Source organism: Prenolepis imparis, unplaced genomic scaffold, assembly GCF_030444845.1.
Source record: "Prenolepis imparis isolate NDT839.2.m4 unplaced genomic scaffold, iyPreImpa1.0 SCAF_8, whole genome shotgun sequence".
NCBI classification, from domain to species: domain Eukaryota; kingdom Metazoa; phylum Arthropoda; class Insecta; order Hymenoptera; family Formicidae; genus Prenolepis; species Prenolepis imparis.
Genome location: NW_028141166.1, coordinates 8,795,292 through 8,819,637, shown reverse-complemented (window position 1 = coordinate 8,819,637; position 24,346 = coordinate 8,795,292). Strand labels below are relative to the sequence as shown.

General features: G+C 37.8%; 1 protein-coding gene across 4 annotated transcripts in view; it reads right to left on the bottom strand.

Moving 5' to 3' along the window:
- LOC145939671 (irregular chiasm C-roughest protein) overlaps positions 1 to 24,346 on the bottom strand; it is a 201,450-nt gene that overhangs the window by 90,894 nt on the left and 86,210 nt on the right. For 2 of the 4 annotated variants that reach the window (XM_083044151.1, XM_083044152.1), the window contains exon 2: positions 11,681 to 11,740. The exons of the other annotated variants lie outside the window; for them this stretch is intronic. In XM_083044151.1, coding sequence (XP_082900277.1) covers positions 11,681 to 11,740 — 60 coding nt within the window. The remainder of the gene's footprint in view (positions 1 to 11,680; positions 11,741 to 24,346) is intronic. 4 annotated transcript variants of the gene reach the window in all.

Genomic DNA, 24,346 nt, shown 5'->3' with positions numbered 1-24,346 from the left:
AAGAGCGAACCCGGAACCATGGAATGGTGGATGCACCATTATTTTACTACTGTTTTTCGCCCATTCTCGTACTCGGCCGCTGAACATTGTTTTCTTTCTTGTCTTTCGCAGCGGATTGTTCGAATGTCCACTATGTAATTAACCATATAGACGGCTCATTTCCGCGGATTAGCGAGAAGTATGAGAGGAGAATCGCTTAAAATAATATTAATTACTCATAGTGTATTTATCGATTATGATCGATGGAAATCGCTTTCGTAAATGATTGCAAGTTGAATGAAGTTGAATAATGCATCGCGTATATATATAGTTATATATAGTCTTGATAAGATAAGCAATATTTTCGCAAAGATGTTATAAAATATCTATGTTTCGAGAAATCTAAAATTTTCAGCCATCACTTATCGATTTCAACGAATTATACTGATATCACATTTCTTTGAAAATATTGTTTTAAAGTGGTAAATTTTTAATTCATCGGATCTCAATACAATCATGCTTCAGCATAAATATTTCCGGCTGACTGATGGAATAAAAACTCGAATAATAAACAAAACGTTATTTTGGACGTTTTATTTCGATCATTTCAAATAAATTCCACATTATTTATACTATGCCATGTACACGTGTGATAAAAAATTGCTGAGCTTTTTCGGACGAGAAGCGTTTGATGTATGCTAAATAAAATATTGTGTGATAAATTAAAAAAATATATATTAGAGAGAGTAATATTAAAGGCGATGTATCTTTTCAGCTTTCATCTCTTTCTCTTCGTACATTTACTCGTTTGCATTGTCTATAAGAAGCACGGTTCTCGTAATGTCGGAACTTTCTACTGCTAAAAACTATTAATCTCTCTTTATTCACCATGGGAGTACTTTATTATTTCCTCTTATTTATCCTCTGAATATTATATTCACCACATATTTTGTTCCATCCGATCACCTCTGTCATGTTTTCACGTTGTTTAAGATCTCCCCGACATTTATGCGATTTATGAAAGAAATATTAACCGGTATCGGATTCTTGTATCGCGTTTGCAAGTTCTTGCTGGCATAAATATTGCTACGCGATACGATGTTGTAACGATGTTAAGAAAGAAATTCGAGCTTACGATTAATCGATGAACTATGCCCTGTAACTAGAACAGTATTGCACTCTCACAAGCGTAAGAATGTCTAAGCTTTTTAGAATCGTTAAAATAGATATCGAAATAATAATTTGAAATAATCTTTAATATATATATTTTTTTTAATGTTTTATTCAACCAATTTTAAGTGTATCCATCACTTTACGTACAATTTAATGATTCACTAGAGGAGTTGATTCTTTTTTACGCCTAATGAACCTGTACCGAGCTCATACTTTGAAAAAGAGATATGTTTAAGGGGAAGAAAAGAGAGAGGGAGGAAAAGTGCACTTAAGCGCCGATTGCACCGTATACGCGTTTACCTAGTTATGCCACTGGCTATAATGTTCTGTGTTTATATAATTCAGTGCAAATTTTGTGGTCCAGAAACGCGAAAATCACAATATAATTTTGATACAATTTTAACGTTATATGTTGGAAAAGTAGTTCTACAATATTCACAAGCACACCTGTTTAAAAAAATAAAAGCGCCTAGAGACGCGCGCAGCAAGATTCGCTTCGGCTTCTATCTTATTAAAAAAATGATTTTTTAATGTGTTTTTGCTCTTCCCTTCCTTTTATTAAATTTCGTATTAAATTCTTCTCTGTCTATTATTATCGCTTTTCTGTTACATCTGCTATCGGATTTTCTCCATATCATATATTAATGGATATTATCTATATATCTATATCGTTGACGTAATAATGCAAAGCTCAATTGTTCTACGCAAGCTCATAGGGCATGCCGAGAGGGCGACATGCTGCGGTAATAAAGACATTTATGCATGACGTTAATAGATAGGGAAAAAGTTCTGTCGCCAGTTAATTGCGCCGGATTATATCAGGTTCTTGCATTTTGTCCTCTTCCAAGTGTAATCGCCGATCTCTTTCTCTCAAAGTGTATTAATTTACATACTTTTTTCGCACGATCATGAAGTTTTCCATGCAAATCTCGGATTATAATCTAGAGCTTTGTAAGCATCGCGTTTAGTACTTCGTGTAAGAATGCAGGACTCAGTGTACCTCGGGGGTTAAATATCGCCGGTTATTATACTCTGTTAGGGATTTGTACCTTACAGCTGGGGCGTGCTTAGCACAGTCAATTTAACGCGCCAACTCGGGTAGCGAATGAATTTGTATTCGATGTAATCTAAAAATATTGAGAAAACTTGACGTCGTCTCTACTAAGCTGATCAAAGATGAGAAAGCTGATTTACTGCTCGAATATATTTCACCACGTTTTTATCTAAATCTAACGACTTCAAAATCTAGATCTAGCACCTTGACATATATCAGCCGCTACTCTAAAATGCTACGAGCTGGCAAAGTGTGTGCTCGTGTTTTATGGATACGCGGCCTTAATATGCATTTTGTCCCGAGTTTGTTCCGACAAAAAGTTTCCTAAATTAAATTTAAAACGAATTAAGACTTCTAATCCGTCACATTGTTTTACATTAAATTATGAAATCAGAAGTGAATCGTCGCGCTTACTTAATTTTTACTCGCATTATATTTTGAAGATAACTTTTCTTTTTAGGGCACATCGTTATTTATACTTTGTATAAAATTATGTAACGTACAATATATTTTCCTATTATCATTATTAATTTGTCCAAACGTCTTAGGATGATTCGCGTAGGTGCTTCATATATTTTATGTTTTCCGTGTAATAGAAATAAGGTGCAACGTGTATACGATCATAGCATTTCCCGTCTCATGTAAGAAAACAGCGTTCGCTACCCTGAGGGCCAAATATTGCGGCGCGACGTACTTCGCCATGGGACTTTGATACACAGCTGCCGCCGTGCTTAACATATTCAATTTAATACGGTAACACCATAGAGACTATACTTAATTTGCATCGGGAGATTCGATCCGAGAGTAGCATACACTCCGGAACGAGACCGATCAAGATGATTGGGTACACAGGTAGTATCAGAAGTCGTGCAGGTTCTCTCAATTCAGGTTTTACAGCAAATCTCGTTCGTTTCTTGACGAAAATTTATGAATTGATCAATTGAATTAATCACATTAGCAGAAAAAAATATAAATAATATTCTTTGATATAACGTCATACACTAATTAAGTATTTATTTTTCATTGTTTATTCTAGGAAATTATATTGGTATTGAGAATTCTGAAAAATACTTATAAAAATTTACAAATATGTTGGAGTTTATTTTTAACACTTCACGCGAAACACAAACTCTAATAATATGCCAAGAGTTTCGATATTTTCAATCAAATTTATTCTCTTACATTCCATTTCTGCAATATGACTGCAAATATCTAATTCAAGAATATAATATATCTCTATATAGGAGATAGAATATAATATGCTGCATTTCTATATAGGGGTAACTAAGAGACTATTATAGAGACTAAATTAGAATTTATCTATAATGCTGGGCTTTACCTCATATATAGTAGGAAAATAATTTAATTAAATAAATTAATACTTATAATATCATAGCTCTTAGCGAAATTGTTTTACCACCAAGAAAAATGCTGCCTGTATAGGTGTGGTCATGTGGAAGAATATTAGTTAACAGAAATTATCTATCTAACAGCGAAATAATCCGCGAATAAATTTTGCACTCTATTTCATATTTCTCCTTTAATTTGCATGAATTTATTTTGCAAAAATATGACAAGTGGCGCGATTCTTCTTAATGGAGTCCTTCTTTTACAAGTCTAACAGAGATCGATATCGCCGGATGGATGGAGGTAGAAAGGTCAGGGTGTAGAAATCGCGAGAGAAAGAGAGAGAAGGAAGAACACACAGGCATCGGATGATGAGACAGAGATGAGAAACTGGTAGGTCGAGAGAACCGGCCGATCACGGTTGCGCGCGCGCGTGCGACTGAACTAGCCTGGAAAAACGACGAGTCGGATCAGGGGCTTCTTCCGGGCGAGAATTGAGACGTAGTCGAGGGAAAGGTGTCTCGTTGTTTAAAGAGCCGCGCAGTCAGTAGATCCCCCTCGAGGGATCCTGAGGGATAGGTTGGATGAGCGCGTGAGAGGAGAGGCGGCGGAGTTAGAGGGTCGCTCTCGGGGTAGATTTCGGGGGTAGATACCGGGCAAAGGCTGTAGGCCGTTTGCTATAGTGCGCACGTACCAAGAGACGAGGGAGGAGGCAAGGCGGGCGGGAGTAACAGGGTTATGTAGGAACGAGCGAGAGGATAGAAGCGGGGAAGGGTGAAAGAGAGAGACAGGGTAGTAGAGAGCGGAGCGGAGGGATTCGCGTGGTATAGCTTCGACTTTGGCCGTGCCGCAGTGGTATCGAGCGGCAACCCCACCTTTCACCCGGTCTCCTATTACCCCTTCCGTCCCTCCGGTCGTCCCTCGTTCGACACAGCACTGCCACCACCATTCCGCCTACCCTAGAAAACGTTATAGCGCTCTAGGCGCTAGCGCGTTTGCACGAACGCCGCGAATACTCTTTCTCTCTCTCTTTTTTTCTCTTCGTTGCGAATGCTATTCTTGATCCCGTTCTCCTTTTAACTTTAGTCGCCTCGTTGGTTTACCCTCCCCTATTCGCGGTGGTAAACCGTACCACGTGATGGCAGACTAGAGATACTCTATTTAATGAACCACGTGCGCCGCGAAATGTTTCGAATATCGCGAGGCCGGAAATGTAACTCGTTTAGTTCCTTTGAATACATCGTTTGCTGTAATAGCGGAATACAGTCAGGTAGGGACGGATGCGTAAATTTGATAGACGGCTGCTTCACCGCAGCCGCTGATAACAGTAATGACGTGACCTCTTTCACGCCGCGTTCTCTCTTGCTACGGAAAATTCTACGTTTCTTCGTGAGAAGAACATTCTTTTAGGACGACATGCATTTCACATATCAACTATGTGTTCGTTTGAATAACCTTCTCTCGAGAGAACCTCTTCGAAAATCTTGCTCTCTATCTTCCAAAAGGTCAAGATTTTTATAACTCTATATTCTCGCGCGACGTGATATTATTTTTTTTCAGAGACGCTTGCTTTTATTTTTATATCAAGTTTATGCGATATACATATATACGCGCAAACGCAACGTAAGGGATAGAAAAATATCGACGACGTGGAATTGCGTAATTAGGGATAAAAAAAATAATCCGTCGAACGAGTGTATAAATAAGAGCGGCAGGAACAAAAATAAAATGGTCTTATCAGCGAAATAATACGTACCTCTCTTGCGGAGAATTACGTTCTAGCTATCCCCGGCAGTGTAATTATTTACAGTCGATTTAATTCAGTACGGTGTTGCTTGAAATATTTTTATATCACGGCGCTTTACGGACAAATAGGCATCGAACAGAAACTGCCTGCAAAAGGAGTTTTGTTTTTATCGCGATAATAATCCGATTGACGTAATATCGCGCGTGAGAGGATAGTCTCCCTCCCTCTTCTATTTTAACATTTTTATTTTCACGTACGCATTTCCCATCCACCTTCCTTAGCACAACTGCAACGGTACGGAAAACCTAATTCTTTTCAGTTACATGTTTCACGAAAGATATCAAAAAAATTCTCTTTTTATTTATTTATTTTTTTCCTTCAAAAAAGATATTGTCGGCCGCGTTTTAAGCGAACGCGTAGCGCGTCGTGAAACGTTCATGATTTTCTTCCGCTAATTTTAGTCCTCGCCTCTTGGCGCGTCTCGGTTTTCCTTGAAAGATTTTCCGCCGCGAGGAACGCGGCGCGTCTACACGAACTACAATGTTACACAACGGCGTACAAATTAAAAAAAAAAAAAAAAAAAGGATGAGAGTAAAAAAGAGAAAAGAAAAGTAAAAAGATTCTGGCCCGGGGGTAATCTGCTTTGCGGCTTACTCTTTCTCCTTCTCTTCCTCTCTCTTTGTCGTTCTCTCCAAAGTCAGCCAGCCATGTTAAAATTGCTAATATTAGTAAAACAAAAATTGCCGGCGCATGCGAATGACGGACGGAGCTTTTTCGGTCAGTGTTCCCGTTCGATCCAGACTTACCGCGTATATTAATACTCGAGTCATGGAGAAGGGAGAGAAGAGGGAAGTTCGGTACGTTAATCAGGAATACAAAGCTAATGCTCGGATGTTGTTTTTGCTTCTTAATCGAACGGAGAGACGGGAAAAGAGGGGAAGATCACCTGCATTTGCACAATGTCCCGGACGGGTTTTGTCGACGTGGCAACGACCGCGAAACAGGCAGCTATGTTGAAAATTAGCATTGAAAATTTCTACGGCTTGCTACCTCTGCCACCTCATCGCCATCGGGTTGCGAAGGTGTGTTATTTGGTTATAGATATAGCTTATATAAATTTACATATTATTCGCCCCGCGAAGTGATTGCAACTTTTACCAAGTATTTGTAACGGATTACACGGACCGTGTTATGCAAAAATTACCTACCAAGTGGTAGTTTCGAGTAAATTAACTTTCAAATGCAAAGTTTTATGTGTCCGACACCCGGCAATATGTGCATAATTCATTTCTTCTCTTCTTTTTTTTATTTTATGGTTTAATTCATTCATCTGTACAACATACTGTTCATATATACATATAGCTAGTTATGCAATATAGAAATGATTTCTAAATTTTTTTTTATACGGCGGAAATATATTTATAAAATAAAAAATTTCTGTATAATATCTAATTTTTCAAAATGTTTTCAATATTTTTTTATAAAATCGTTTTATATAACAACTTCCAATTTATCGTTGAGAGTTATTGCTTCATAAAGCAAGACTGCCGAAAACAGTACTAGTAAATCCTGTTGCCCTGCAGGGGGAATAGAAATACGGAAACTTCAAGAATTTCCATTTTCCTCGACAGAATTCGTTACATTTTGTTTGTGCAAGAAATGTAATAGCTAGGAAGCAGGATTGTGCTATTATATACAACATTAAGAAATGTCAAACAATTGGATACAGTTATGTAATATAAAATAAATAACCATCATTTTTGGAATTTTTAATTCGTGTTGCAAAATCCGCTTGTGTCTTTAAAATCGGAAATTAAGTAAAACTTTAAACTTACTATTAGATATGCTGCTTTGTCACTCAAGAAGTTTATTAAACACTGAAATAATCTGTGATAATTTTAGTTACATTTTTAGTCACACTAGATTAGAATTTTATATATCAGATTTTAAAAAATTTTATTTTAATGGTTCTGTCTAAATAAAACGCGGTGTCTCTGTTTCTGAATTTATTTCTTTATTCATAACCATAATACGTTCAACTGTACCGCGAGTTTCGACGCTCTGAAACGTTGAAAAATCCGGTTCGTGAATCGATCGGAAAGATGATCCGATGCAAATAAAATAGATCAACAAGGCGAAGAAGCTGACGGAGAACGAGAATTTGCGGTTTACGAGGATTGTCGAGAGATACATCTCCTCGGAAAGGCTAACATTTGTATTTGTAATTCCGTAAATGAATGATTAAGTCTCTCTTTCTTTCTCTCTCTCTCTCTCTCTCTCTCTCTCTCTCTCTCTCTCTCTCTCTCTCTCTCTCTCTCTCTCTCTCTCTCTCTCTCTCTCTCTCTCGGAATAAAATCTGGCATGGTATGACAATATTGGAAGTATGAATTTATAATAGTCCACTCTCGCGTACTGCCGTATGCTCGTTATACGTGAGTATATGTGCAAAGCAAAAGCGCGCGGCCCGCGTACTGGCTATGATAATAAAGCCGACGTAGTAAATGCTTAACGTAGTCGCATAATTGCCATAGTGGTGTAATGGCGTGTCGTTTCGCCCCACGCGGACGGGAAAACGGACAAAAATCAATGGACAGAAACCGCCGCTGAAACGGGACTGGCCGAAGGCCATTCTCAACCGGATCATGAGAGAGGTCGGCGCGCTTATTTATTTAACCCCCTAAAATGGCAGCTTGCTATCTTTCTCCAGTCGCCTCCACTTCGCTGCAGATTCCTGTTTCGCGGTCTCACGGTCAGACAGGTGTGAGCATAACTTCGTATACTATGATTTCCAGAAAATCCGACGGTAGGCAAATTGAAGGCTTCCGAAGAAGTGTAAATCCGTAATTTGTAAAATCGCCTTAGACACACCATTCCATATTTAAAGTAAATCTTACGGATTATGTACCTACTTTATTCTTGCTCTAAATCCTCTCTCCCTCTCCCTCTCCCTCTCTCTTTCTCTCTTCGATTAAGTCCTGCATCCTTATATTTTTCAATTTTCCGTGAAATATGGCGAAAGCTTATATTGTGCTATTGAAAATGGAATTAAGCTCGGAATTAGTCCATTTTCCGCAATATTTAAGTATGAATGATCAATATAATTTTTAATTGATTAGTTTTTTTTCGGCAAACTTGTTTTATGTATACGCGTAATATCTCGTAATCTCTATCTATTTGTGTTTGCCGCTTCTCTGTGTCATTTATAAGTTATATCAAATGTTTATTAGATTAGGTCGCGACATAATTTTCTATTATGATGATTCATGCTCTCTCTAATTTGTTAATTTTTGATTAATCTTCTAAAAATTGTGATATATGGATTTATATATCTAACATCAGCTATATTAATTGAAGAATGTATGTGTAATTTGTTTACTAAATTTTAAACATTAAAATTTGGAGCACACAAATCATCTTGATTCATAAATTATCAAGTACGAAGTTATACAGTAAAATAAAACTTACAAATTATGGATTTATTTTATTTTTATTCTTTGAACCCTCTTGTTAATTTATTTATTTATAAATCGCTGTATTTTAAACAGTAACATTTTATCTTGTTAATTTCGGATTATTCTTTTGCATTAAAAAGCATTAAAAGCTTCGTAATTATGCGAGAAATAAAAAATAAATTTTTCACGAATTTGTCACGCTTATCATTAAAACATGAAACTGAAATATTTTAAGTATCATTATCGTCTTTTTTGCAATATTGATTGATTGCCAACCGTATGAATCGTGTGTGCAAATTCGGCTCGGTGATGAATTTCGTATTGACAGTTTGACATTCGGCGGTTAACCGTGCATCGAAAAGTGATTGATTGAGTGGAAATTATAAAAATAGAGAATAGAAAAATAATATCCCTCTCTCTTTCCGAAAGGAGAAATAAAAGTAAGACACAATGCATTGTATTCCAAAGCTCCATGATGCCAAAATATTCAAACATATATAAACTTACAATACAGAAGAATAAATGTATCCATTCCTCCCGTATAACACTTCTCTGCGTTAGATTCGGAAGTGTAGAGTTAAAATTTTATAACATTACGTCGAAAATTTAATCAATCTAATTTTTTGCTCGGATTATTGTTTTATTTATTTTTTTTATTTTTTATTTTTTTTTACTTTTGCCGAAGGCGAGCGGAATATATGATTGCGTTACACAAAAAACAAAACGGGGCGCACACGGTCGTTTTCCTCGCGTGCCTCATCCCGAAGAAAAGCTAGTAAAAATCAATGAACCAAAGCCGCTGGCGCGGGACTAGCCCAGGGCTCTCCTCAGCCTGTTGAATGAACGAACTAACATTACCCGGTAAGAACTGGTTTAACTGTTGGACGAATGTGTCTATATTGGCTTCCTGCGATATCGATTTCCCGAATATGTCTGGACTGATCGCGGCAGAGGAAAACGAAAAGGAACATCACGACCGCGCGGACGAGGGAAGATTACGAGCGAATTCGCGAGGGGAATCACTTGTACACATTTCCGTTTTGTTTTCCATCAAGAGAGACGAAACTCTAATGCGCGAAACAACACCGGAAGGTTCGTTTTTAACGATTCGTTGCGCGCGGAATACAACGCGACATGATTATACGTCATTCGCCTGGGAATTTGTCAAAAGCTGTCTGTTTAGCGGACCGGTGTCTCGCATTTGTCGTGAAATATTTGATGTTGTGTAGCGCGGCAGGTAAGGAGAAACGGTGACAGAAATCGCCTGTAGGCGACTGGTTCAGAAGAAGACCCTGCCCGGGTTACTCTCTTTGCGAGGTCGTCGTACTCATTTATTCATCTCCTTAAAAAACTGCGCCATACTACTACTAGCGCGAGATCCCCTCGCCACTTTCGAGTCGACTCTCATTTTATCTTCGGCGGAAAGAGAGAGAATCCGCTCCAGTATTCTGAGAAAAATTTAACGTCAAACGCGGCCACCTATCTCCTAAAGATATTCTACTCAAATCTATTTCTCAACTTTATCCACGTAACGCTCGAGGCGAGGGAAGAATTGATTTACATACCAGTGATGGTCTTCTCTCCATTGACTTTTTCCGTGGATAAATAAGGTATTGCCCTCGCGTCCTCGTTTATCTTTTATCATTCCTCGCTATCCGACGGTTAACGTAACCATGAAAGTGTTAAAAAAAGAGCTCCTTTTAATCCCGTCCTATTATGATCGTATTCATTTGGAATTCGCGCATATCTCAATATCACGTTCTTCGATTTGATGAGAGGCAGCGCCGCATGATAGAGAATCGTAATGTATGCAGTTACTTCACGTGCGCAAGAGAGTAACTCGATCGTTATAGGCTCTCCGAGCTGGTGAAATAGCCCTTCACTAGAGATATTCGAACGAGGATACGACGCACTCCGAAAAATTTATGATCTATTGCTCGTAAAGAACAGAATAATATGAAGATGAGTGTGGAATAAATAATGGTATCGATGATACGAAATGAACTGTTTTTATTCGCGAACGAGCGTATGACACACGCAATGCTTAAGAATATCATTAATGTTGAAATCAGATTTTCTTCAGATGTTTATCCGAATCCAATATTTCGCTGATCACATTGTTCTCTTTCTCCCTCTCTCTCTCTCTGGATTATAAATCTATTATAGACGCGACGGTGGCTGTGACAGATTCGGACATTGCGCTTAAAATAACTCGGATTACGAGATAATTTAATATTTCTTATTATAAGATCATATTCATTAATATCTCGTTTTCTCAATTTATTTTATTAATGCGCGATCAATTAAACGTATGGAGATATAAATTAATTTTTAAATCCCATACATACATACACACACACACACACACAAAGCTCTTGTTATCACGCGTGTTGAATAAATCATGCCGTTGTATAAATTAATTAATAGAATATTATTATAGCTAATGTAAAAGTCCCTTCGTGAAATCCAATAATTTGTCGAGAATCACTGCGGATAAGAAGTAAAGCGGCTTACTTGAGGGGGAGGCTCATGAGTATTTCTCTAATTAAGTATAGCGCGTGCGTGTACACATAAAACGGCGCGGTTCTCGCAATTCGGAGCGTATGTAATCTGGTTAAAGTGTATTCGGCGAATTTCCCCGTGCTGCATCCAACTATTATTCCGGGGGACTACAGTTGGTCGACCGAAATCGTACTCATAAGCCACTTCAGAATAGAGACGCGTGTCGCTTTCTCGCGAGCTATAATACGATCCTCGCGATAGTCCCGCAAGAACACGAGACTCATGCCTGTGAATTACGTGTGCACGTGTAGAAATATTTCTCATGTAAATTAAATCGTTCATATGTACATATATACAGATTGTACTCTTGATTATTTTCATTTAAGAACCAGATGATGTGATTGTTAACTGAATGAACATTCGTACCTGTTTGTTTTGCAGAATGGCTTCGTACCGATAAGCGGATGTGGGAAACTCGCTGATAATCTGTAAAAGTAAGTGTAAAACTCTTTTAATTTTCGATTTTTAGCATGTTTGAAAATATATTTGAAAGCGGTATAATGAAAATATATTGTCACACATTTCCATTCTGACGCTCAGTAAATATTTTTTTTCTCATTTTGGAAACTATATGAAAATCTATTATGTATCCTATAAGAATCGACGGAATGCACGATCAATTAGACAATATGGTAAAAAAATTGACAGTAATATTATTTAATTGTTGCATAACAACAGAAACTATATAATTTCTTCACCAAGAAATAAAAATTAACCTGTACGTCCAGACATTAGGCTCAATGACCTTGCGCAGTCCAGACGGGTTCAGAAGCGCGTATATTTTTAGCGAGACATCACAGCTGAAATTCGCAACATAGGCGCCGAATACGATAATTATACATCTGAAGATTATTATGAACTTTATTATGAAGTTCTCTCTCTCACACACACGCGCGCGCAATCCTTGAATACTTTTACTGATCTATTAGAAATAAAATTGATAAAAAGTTATATTAAAATTTAAAAAGTACTTTACGCAAATATAAATAAGATCGACTTAACTATATAAATAGATACCTTTTATTTTATTAAAGTCGTGTTATGCATAAATTAGCTAGCTTGTAAAACGAAAAAGCCATGCTAGTTTTACACGTAAATGGATCGTATGCATTAAACATATTTTAAATTTAATTTATTCGAGACGATATTATTTAATAAGTCATGTCTATTCTGCATAATATTGACTTAAAATAAATGATCGTTTATCGATAATGCATTTGAGGAAAATTTAAATGTTGTAAAGTGGAGTCTCGACCAAACGAGAGCATATTTTAAAAGGATTTCGCGACGTCAATGTTTCGTCTGGACGAATATCTATGGTCACAAGACGAGAGAAAGACGAAAGCTAAATCGGGACTGTCTCGCATGTAGTCAAAGCTCAAGTAAATGTAGAAGCATTAGCCTTTTACTGCAGCGTGTTCCTTGGATTTTTGCGCCTGACACATGATATTCAAGTTCTGTTAAACTAAAAAGACTAGAGCTATCTCGCTGGGACAGAGTTCAGTGAGTCTGAGTTAGCAGTCTTACTTAGATGATAGCTAAAGCGTAGACGTAGAAGAAAATTAAAACGTGTGACTAGAATTAGAACGTTGCACAATATATAAAATAAATAAATTTAATGATATTGTTTTATAATAAGCTTCGATTTGGTTAATAATATCTCTTCAAACCTTAATTTAAATTAAGGTTACATATAAGGTTAATATTACATAAAAGATATTCACACACAATCAAAGATCGATCAGCCCCATTTTCTGTCGAGCAGAATTTTTCAGTGAATCGTAAAATATAAATAACGTATATTTGATGCAAAAACGAACATTTTCCAACAAATCTGTTGATTTATAATGATGAATAATGTAAATGCATAAACTGAGAAACCACTCACAAGCTTCTAGAATTATTTGCCATATATGATCAATATGTAAAAAAAAAGATCGATATTTCGTATCTTATTATTTATTTCTATTTCGTTTCTATTATTATTATTATATCTTTGACACGATTTAAAATATATTTAATTTCCTTCAGAAAATACGTCAATTTTGTTTTATTAATAAAATGAAATATATATTTCTATATGTACTTATTTTAAAGACTGCTCTTTTGATAATTTAGCTACATTAATTTGCATGGAAATTAAATATGCCGACAATATGATTAAACAAAAGCAATACTTGAAAACTTATAGAAATAAAAATAAAATTTAAATGAAGTCCGTTATTGTTCTCATTCAAAATGTTTTGAGCTATTCTGCAGCATAATTTTACTCGGGGTCTCGCATTCATGGAGAAAATGCCGGTTACCGTGATGACATTATTCTACCTGCACTAAACAACAATACTATGGATCGCCATGATGGTACATTCCTCTCGTTTCATTTTTCGCTTTATTATGCTGCTCGAATTTTATCATGGCTGATAGTCAGTAATTGTATAGCGAAGACGCATTTTTTAATAAACTTTGCAGGGTATTTCAATATTGACGTTAAAACCTTTTGAACATTTTAGGCATTCGCGCTTTGCCGAACATATTTTATTTATCATAATATATTATGAAAAAATGTTGTACGTGTGTTCGCGTTCCGAAAGTCTTTGACTGTTTCGTCAGAGATAGAATATGAATCTGTATATGCTTTGAAAAATGCGGCATAAAGCTGCATATATTTTAAAAGTATTAAAAATCTGAAAGAATTGTTGAAAAAAAAAATCACTAAATAATTAGATAAAATTATATTTTGATCTGATAACGCATCTTACATTATTAATTTAACGCGATTACAGCTCATGCTAAAATTAGTGGCATTCCCTTCCTTTTTTCGGCCTTTATTCCATTCTTGTCATACCAAAGAATTCTTCCTCTCAACGAGTCTGCCATTTTCCTCGGCGAGTCTTTGTCCACGTCGCGGACAAAAGGAAAACATAATTCCTTCAACTTGTGTTATTCTTACGACCCCCTGGGCACCGGCATCAAAAAGAAACAACCAGCGTTTTCTTTGTTACCTCGTCGCTCGTTGTTTCTACCGCGACTATTATCGTCGTTATCGTCTGTAATGATGAGATTTCAGAAATCTTGTCTACGGTACAGATTCTCTCACGCTACGACTATAGTGCTCACTTTGTTATAAACTTATTTTCCGGAAAATAGCACTTCTTGTTGTAGAAATATTTTTCAAAATTTCTCACATACAATAAAATTGTTATAATCTCTTATTTTTAAACTGAATTAATGAAAGTGTCACTGATTGAAGTAGTGACAAGATTTACCCGATCTTTAGTAAAAACATTTACATTTTGCTTCTTTATTTTATGTTTTTACCGATTATCGCATTTAAAAAAATAAACTTGTATTTTTTAAAATAAAATTAAATACATATAATATATACACATGTTTAAGAAGAGAGTATAAATACAAACTTAAATGAAAATATAAACTCTCGTTATTTCAATATTTATCTTTAATACTCCTAGTTCGATACTAGTACATAAGAGTCGATATTTTCCTTCCATATCGCGTACTTGTAACTATCCCCTGCACACATTCTTACTCTACATCAAGTCTCTGTTTTCTTGTTGCTCTTAATCACGAAATTCGCAAAACCGCTCACGTCAGAGGGTCTCCGGAAGAGTTCTCGCGGCACTCCCAGCACAGTAACTTTCATTTTATTTCCAACACAGTTTCTGGTTTCCTTTGAAAAGCTCAACTTACTTTCACCCTTATCCTTTCTTTTTCTCTATCTGAAAATCAGCTCTGCCGCACGTACTACTAAAGAGACGAGGAAGAAGGCAGAAAATGTCAAGGGGAAGTCAAAGGGACATGCTGCAAAGTAAAGCGAAAGGAAATCGATTGAGAATAATGTATCCTCTCGATCTGAAAAGCGTAGCGTATGAGAGCGAATATATTTCAACCGGTAATATTTCGCGAAATATATCTTTCCGTCTATCTTATCTATGCGCCATCTTTTTGAAATGTCTTTTTACATTACGCTGCATGAGAAAAGCGAGAAAAGGAAGGGCCGGACTTCGCGTAGTCTGGCTGGCATTCGCGTTACTTCTCATTAGAAACGTCGACTTTGCTCGAGAAGCTCGATTCAAGCTCGAACGAATTTATATTTCTTTCTTCTTTTTTTTTTCTTTGTCTCGTTCCTATCTACCGCGCCCTTCCCATCGCGAAGATTCTCAATTCTTCAAGCAAATATACGAGGAAACGAAAGATTGCGTCGTAAGCAAGAAAAGATAAATGCTTGAAATCGGTAAAGAATAATTCCCGTTCGACAAAACATGGCGAGAAATGGATAGATTCCGCGAGGGAATGTGTGCGATATATTCGAAGACTCTTTGTACTTATACGAAATTTCTTAGACGAGAAAACGAGGAAGAAAGAGAGACCTTTCGATACTCGCTCCTACACCGCTACTTTGTTCGTTTCTTCGTCCACCGACGTAGTTTTTGAAATAGTTGGCTTCTAGTTTTCATCCTACCCGTAGTAATTTTGCGCCAGTCTCCAAATTTTAGTGCAGTTGCCGATTTGCCTGCAGAATTTTAAGACGCTATTTTCTCGCGTAATATCTACCTCGGTGGGGCTCATCGAGTTTTCTATACTTTACCGAGGATAGACGGTAAGAAATATCAGAAAGACGCGTAATCATAAGGAATTCTCGCCAATTACACGAGTTCTTCGCTCTTTTGTTGATATTGGCTCGCTCACGCTGGCTCGCCTACGAAATTTTCGAAATTGCTCACTTCGAAAGTTTCCCCTTGTGACCCAATAACTTTTAACGACTTTTATTTCGCGTTTCAAAAGTTCTCGAGCACCTGAATCTTTTCAGAAGTTCCTTTATTCGCTCTCTTTCGGAGAATCTCTTTCTTACGCGTATATAAGAATATTCCGGAATTGGCGGAAAAAATGGACAGGGAAAGGGTTTCTTTGTAAAATGCATGATTTTCTAATAAAATGTACATATCGTGCTATTAATCATTTTGAAAATACGAGTCTTCCAATATGCATGAAGAGAAATTAAGCTTGAAGGACGTATATTTGAAGCTACGCTGAGCGCATATATCGATCTCGCATTTTCTTCCATTTCCCTTTTATCCTCTCCCATCATGCACAGACGCAGAAAAATGAACCCCCCTCGTCCTTTTTCCACTTCGCTTACGTCAGATGACAGAATTTTCAAAAATCGATTGCCGCGAGGCGTCCTTCCCCGAAGAGAGAGACCGACGTCGGTAACTTAGCCGACACTTATTTCGTTTTTTGAAGTAGTTTCCGGTTTTCTTTGAAAGCTCCTTCATTTATCGTCTTTATACCTTCGCTCTCCTAGCTCTCGGGCCACATCGCCTTCACCGACTATTCCGCACCTTGCTAGGTAAGGATAAAAAACCTCCAGCCGAGGGTGGAGGATAAAGAGACACGCGGCTACATAAAACGAGAGGAAATTGAGCGAGGATAATGCGAACCCTCGATTCGAAAAGCAGACCGAAGCGTCGGAGAGTTTTCTTGACTTTTCGACGAAGGAGAGCGTAATATATCATCATTGATGTAGTAGAATATTCTCGCAGTTTTGCGTATCCGCGCTTGACCCTCCTCCGGATCTTTTCATCGTATTTTATTTATAAGCAGCAATAATAGTAAAAGATTAAAACGCACATATGTATCACCCGTATATTCTTTCCTCGTACGGAAAAGAAACGCGTATAAATATTTGAAGTTAAGAATCTCCCTTTTTGTGCGAAATATCATTTGGGTCACTTTGGCCCGATTGCACCAACATCATTTTAGCTTTAAGTGAGACTTAAATATGTATCTATCTTTATCTTTTTTTCTAAATAAATAAAGACAAACATATATTTAAGTCTCGCTTAAAACCAAAATGACGTTGGTGCAATCGGACCTTTGTGATTCATGCCACATTCTTTAAAAGGATAAAGGTGAAATGCACGGGCATCGGTAAAATGTAACGTCATTTCTCGCGTTTCTGTCACAACTTCGTCTTCTTGTCGTTTCGCAATGACTGTATTTTAATTCGCTCGTGCGGAAGGAATTTCAGCCGCGTGGTTACTCGCGGAAATACTACTTCTGTTTCACTTGGCGTATAGCGCTTTCACAGTTAGTTACGTTCGCCCGAGCTCTTAAGCGAGCTTTTAGTTTTCTTTGGGCAGATTCGTGGTATTCTTCGACTTTCCCGTATTCTTCTCGAAATTGTATGACGCGCATAGGCGAGTCTAAATCTCGGAGAAAAGTCAGAAAAGTGAAATCATTTCGAAAGGAGATTTTTTTTCAATCGCTTCGAATTTTCGAAGACAATGACATTCGCGGAAATTTGCCCTTGTGAATATTCGTATAATAAACGCGATTTGTATTTTGCGTTACTAAAATCGTCACATACATATGTTCTCTAACGAAATCTCGCTTTAAAATATATTTGAATATCTTTTTTTAGTTAAATAACCCCGACGATGAAAGCTAATATTTCTATCATTTTTTCGATTAGATCAAAGTCTTGTCACTCTGAGATATTCGTCGGATTTATTCGTCAATCCACGGATAAAAGGAGAGGGAAGAAATGGGAAACACGCGCGCGACGATAAGCGAAGCGGAAGGGAAGATCGTTCTATAATAACGCATTCCTTTATCCCATTCCGAAAAGAGAGCAAAACCGATCGACAGCGACGGATCTCTCCTTTTCCATTGGACGTGCCACGATATATCTCCACCCCATAATTCCATCCCTCCGTCCTTCGCGTACGTGTCTGGAAATTAAAGTAACGGGCGAGTCACCGCCGAGTGCAAATTTCGCGTACGTCTGTCGTGCTAATGCTATTAGCGTACGTCGCGAAAAGTTTCGCTCCTCGCGAAAGGCGGGGCTCTAATTCGATTAAAACTCGCGCCTCCGACAAAACTGCTGACACTTTTAATATGCCGGTGTATATGTAAGTGTGTATGTCTGTGTATGTATGTTTCCTAACTTTCTAACAACAATCATACAAACTGAATACTAGGACACGCAGGTACAATACGCGTCGAGAGATTTAATGTCACCAAGATTAAGAAAAATCTCTCGATTTTCCTTTCCTCGTTATTCCCCTAGACTCTCTTTATATTTTTCTCTTCGTAACGAAAACTACAAGTATACAAAATATCGCATCGCGTATCGATAATATGACATTCCGCATCGCAGTAATTAAAATACAAGCGGGGAGATTTGAAAGTACAGACGTTTTGTGGTGTAATTCCAAATGGGGCAAGCGTTAATTATAAAGCGATACGCATATATAATTTGCAGAGAGCCGGACGGAGTGTGCGGGCGAAACGCATAGAGGGCCGGTGTAAATAATGATGTAGTATTATTTACGCTAGTGGTGCGCCGCGACGTGCAGTGATGTAATTGCACCGGTCTAATTGCGATTCGCGCCTGAGCAGGACGCGTACTCTGGTACGCGTGCGATGTGAAACGAGGATTCGTGCGCTTTTCTTGCCATTCTATTACACACGTTTTTTTCCCCTTTCTTCGCATTATTACGACTCTTTCGCGTGTATCGGTTGCGCAGTATCGTAGAGACACGGTCAAGGGACGTGTGTTTCCGAACGACTTGTTTGTAGCGCGATTAGTAACGACCTCGTCGAAAAGATGTTGCGTAATAAAACAATACACGTCGTCGCCGCCGCACACTGACGCATCCCCGGGCAAGTGCGTGAGCGTCACCAGCCGTGAAACATAATCGAGTTGTCGCGTAAAATGTAGTCCCCGACTGTTGCGACCAGGCCGTAATTCCCTTTTGGAATCCGCGGAGGACGCATAACGCCGTTTGGATGCGGCGTAAAAAAAAAAAAAAAAACGGATACACGCGCGATACATTTTCCCGTCCAGCGATTTCAACGCTGCTCCCACTTTTTCATCATTTAAACACATCGCGATAGCGATATGCAGAATGTTGTTATCGCGGGCGCGCGGAATTGCGTACGGAAGAAAATGTCGGAAAGGTAACAAAACAACCATTTGTACCGCAGATCCGCGTGTGATGTATTATCCCGGTTCGATGGAGCACTCATAAAATGTGGCAGAAAGTTGGTTGTTAATCCAACATACATATCGCGAAACGCGTACTTTATACAACATAAAATATTTATCAAATGCGCGCAGTAGTTTGGCGGTGTACCCGGGTAGGCCACAGTTTAAAACCCGAATATAGTATAGACCCGGAAAAACGATCTCTCTGTTTATCTGTAATAACGGAAACGCGGCAATTACCGTAAAGCAATCTCGTTTTTTCCTCGTATCTATAGCAATTGGGAATTGAACGCGTATCCAAAGTTATCGGTGTGCGTTTCAATCCTTGCACACAAAAATAGTTTATTCGTATCCTATTGACAGTTGCAATTTTACATCGATTTCCCCGAGTTTTCGTGTATCCCCGCGCGTTCTCGTTTTTACAAAGTTTCCGGCGCATTTATAAATCCACTCCTGTCGAATAGTAACAATCTCGTTGATAGAACGATCATTTATTTAAACGTATACGCGATGCGACCATCTCTCTTTCCATTTACTCGTTCAATTTTAATTCAAGATAGTTTTCAAAAAACTGTTCGATTTTACACGCATTCGCGTGTGGAATCCCTTTCTCTTCCGAGTACGCGCGTTCTCTCTCTTTTCCGAAGATAAAAGCTTCGTCATTTCGATGGTAGAGTTACAGATCGAACGCAGGGAACGCGAGGGAAGAGAAAGAGAATCGGAGAACGGCCTTTGAGAATCGATACTTTCGACACCGTTCGAAAAGCGATGCCTTGCGAAACGAGTTACTCCTAGCTCCGAGTTTCTTCGCAAAAATTTCCCAGGTATTGTGTTCCTCCGGTAATTGGGTACTTTCAGCCTTATCCCGAGTCGAGGTTTCTCCCGAAAATAGCGCTCGCCGTCCCAGCGAGAATCCGTTCGAAACTCTCTCTCTTTCTCTCTCTCTCTCCTTTTCGTATAGCCTGCTTCCCTTCCTAGGGAGAATGGAATGATGAGAGCTCCGACGGTTCGCTTTAACCCCTTTCGCATACGGAAAAGATGAAGCTATGCGCAACTATATATAACTATATATCGACGCTAAGAGTTCGAGGGAGGGCAAATATTCGATGACAAAGACGATTTTGAATGCGTTTCTCAATATTTATTTTTATACCCCGATCGATAAGCCGGATTTTCGCATATCCTGCACTACGACTGCAATCTAAGACGAAAATCCAGACGAATACGAGAAATACGGAATGTTACTATCTATGTGTATATATTGTGCATATAGATTTGTATAGAAATGATATGCGGAACGTGCGATAGAGAAATATACATAGATACTGTGCTCGTGATGCGAAGACCGGACAAATAGGTGATAGATAAAAATAGATTCGAGACGGATAGAATGTTGATGAATTATCTTGTTCTCTCTTCCGATAGCAATCGCGAGAGAAACTCTTCCAGGAGGAATATATATATATTTTTATATAGATGATTATACTTTTAAATGGCCCGTACTCTTTTTAATAATGTAGAGAAAGGCGCGAGAAGGACCTTCCGTGTTCGTTCACCTTGATGTTACGGGAATAATTTAACGCGACCTCCGCCGTCTCTCGTTATTGACGTGCCACTAACGCGGTAATGGATTCTTACTTAATGATGAGACCTGCTCGGATTTCTGCCAACAACCTATCGAAATGGCGGAATAGTTCGGCATCCCTGTACATCAACCCTCCCGTATCGAGAGTTTCCATGCTACCCGATGTTACCTCTAGAACACCTCATTTATGCCGGAAACGTTTAGGATACGTTCATGCAATTCGATATTCTCCTTCCACCTTCTCGTGGAAAAAAAATGATATCTCGTACTCTCAGTAAAAATGTCACTGACTTAAAGAAGTAATACAGGATTTAATTAAGAGATTAGTATTTACTGATCTTTAATGAAAACACTCACATTGTGCTTCTCCCCGTCTTATATCTCTCACTTATAATTCTCTCTCTCTCTCTCTCTCTCTCTCTCTTATAATAATTACTTATGATAATTATATAATAAAATAAATTAGAACGGTCACAATAACTAAATTTAATTATATTTTTGTTTTAATAAGTTTTGATTTGGTTAATAATATCTTTTCAAATCTTATTAATATTACATAAAGGACATGTAATAAAAAAAACATTAATATCTATAATAAACATCTTTATTTTTTAAAATGAAATCAGTGTATTATCATAGAAAAAAATCAGTATAATAAAATCTTATAATAATTGTAAGATTTTCACTAAAAAATAATTTATTACAAATTCAAATATTTTTTTAACAAAATATAATGCAGGAAAAATTTAAATCCTTAAATTGTGATGTAAAATTTGATCAAAATAAATTTAGCTTACATAATGTAAGATATATTTTAAATTACTGATTGAAATAACCATCATCACTAACTGATTTATTCAATTCAAATTTCATTCATTTGCACTTCTATAACTGAGATCGTCAATGGCTAATTTCTTTTTTTCAATGATAATACACTGATTTCATTTTTAAAATTAAAGATGTTTATTATAAATGTTAATAATATTTTTTTATTACATTCTACTACATTTACATTTTATTATATATTCAGAGAGGACATTTTGCAATGTATCGTGGAACTATACAAGGTGCATCTTCGATTATGTTTGCCCGACGTTCAGCGATAACGCACTCGTCCGTGCAATTGTTTCCTTCATATCGCGACGTTGATCGACCGTTGTCATTCGAAAGAGAGAGAGAGAGAGAGAGAGAGAGAGAGAGAGAGAGAGAAAGACTACTACTTTATTGTTCCTTTTCAAGGGGTTCTCAAGGTCGATGACATTACGTCCCTTTTAATTGCCGACGCATGCGCGACGGGGGCTCCTCGCGATTTAATGCTCTGGGCGTGAGCAGTCACGCATTTCACGCGGACGAAATAGCCTCTTGAATTAAGCAGAGCACGGACCCAGAGGCATCTGGAACGAGTTTACCGAGGCTCATGCATACGTTTACGCGGTCACCCCCGATTCCAGGATCCATATAGCCGCGGTCGCGTCTCGCCGCTCCATCATCCGTGATCCAAATCACGGACGCGCCAAATCCCAGCCCGTATCGAATCACCACCCAGCCCGTTTCTTTCCTTCTTTTTCATCAACCGACGAGAGTTTGATCATTTTGCAAATTAGTGGATTACACGCGCTCTAAATCTTAATTCGCAATTTACGTGTTACACAAGCGGCGCGACATGGCGGAGAGCTAGTTCATTAATGATAAGATATGCATCGGCTCTTATTTGCATGACGCGTACGCGTCTTGGGCCGATTCTTGGATGCGGATTCTAGGCGAACGCCCACGGGATATCGCGCAAATGCGAATTAATCCTTTCATAATGATGGATGAGTTATCTCGATCTAATGCCGCCGTCTCACGCTTTGGATGAGATCTATGTCGCGATCTCACATCGTCTGTCTGCCACTTTGGACAGGAATATATGGTGGCTATGAGATACACGTTACGCACGAGAGAGATATTAACGATATTACTTTGGAAAGATTGAATAAAAGTATTTCGTGAATATATGTTAAGTCGAGACTCGGGAAAACTAAACTATATATTTTCTAATATATATATATATATATATATATCTTTCCTTCCAGTTATATATATACGAGTGCAAAATATATTTCTCTTGGTTCGGTAAATACGTAATTGTATTTCGTAGGCGAGCACCTTGGAGCAAATTTCTTTTCAGATACGGTTTTATTACTTGTACACCCGTGGTCTCTTTTTCTCTTCCTCTATGCATCAAAAGCAATCGAACGCGACCGATGCAACCAGATGCTTTTCTCGCCGTTCTTATTTCCTAAATATACATGTTGCCTCTTGTTTATGGAACACCGATGCCTTCTATTCCCGCGGACCGTTTCGCAAACAATATTCGCGGGTTACGCCGCGTCGTCTGAATAAATCATACAGCTGCGACTACTAGCTCCGCCGAGCCGCGCGCCGGAAGGAAATACACGCGTGCACTACGAGCCACATGCCTCCGGCCAAATGAAGAGTTACTTTCGAAATATGGGCTTTCCGATTTGCGACGTTTACCGGAAAACTCGCATGCGAATTCGTCCGGACGCGGAGAGTCCGAGTAAAATACTTGTAATATTTCAAAAACTATATACACTCCGTATTTTTACGTCAAATACGAAGTTCTTATAAAACAAATATTGCAAAGAATTTTTATTCAAAACATCTTTTCTTAAAATCCACATTTTTTTCTGAGATATTAATTCTGCGATGGATAAGTTGTATGTATAAATTAACAAGATGACAAATAATGTCGCATCTCCTGCACGCGCCCGCTTTGGAATTCATTAAGTTTAACAAGCATCGAACGAGGTTACATTTAAGGGAATAATTCCCTCTGACGCGTTTCGTGCCGGCCGCGATTCGGTACCGGTTAATGCAGTAATATTGTAGCCATCGGCTTCTCTTTGTAATCTTAATTGGTTCTTGGCTATCGAACATCTTGATTGCAAGCACATGTTCTTGTTCAACGCTACCGGGGTTACGCGACTCGAATACAGCTAACGAAGGAACGTTCGTTATGCCGGCAGAACAATTTATCGAGAAGCTTAATTTCACTGTGCTCACTGTGCACATTTGTGTGTATTTGCCATCTGTATTGCTGAAATATATTTATATACATGTATTCGTTAGTCTTCAAACAAGCTACATATATTTTGCTTGCGTTGGACAGGAATTATTTTTGTAATTTTATAAAAAAAAGCAATTATGTTTTTTGAAAGTATTTTTAGAGCGTTAAAATTAATTATGTGATTTTCACAAAATATTTATTATTTAAATTTGTGTTTTGTTTTGATTTAAAAAATAGACTGAAAACAGTGACACAGAAGCTCAAAGAAATGTAAACAGTTATATAAATATGTTATAAATGTTATATTTTTTTTACAAAATCTAAATTGTTTTCTTCAAATTACGGAACATAGATTCGAAACTG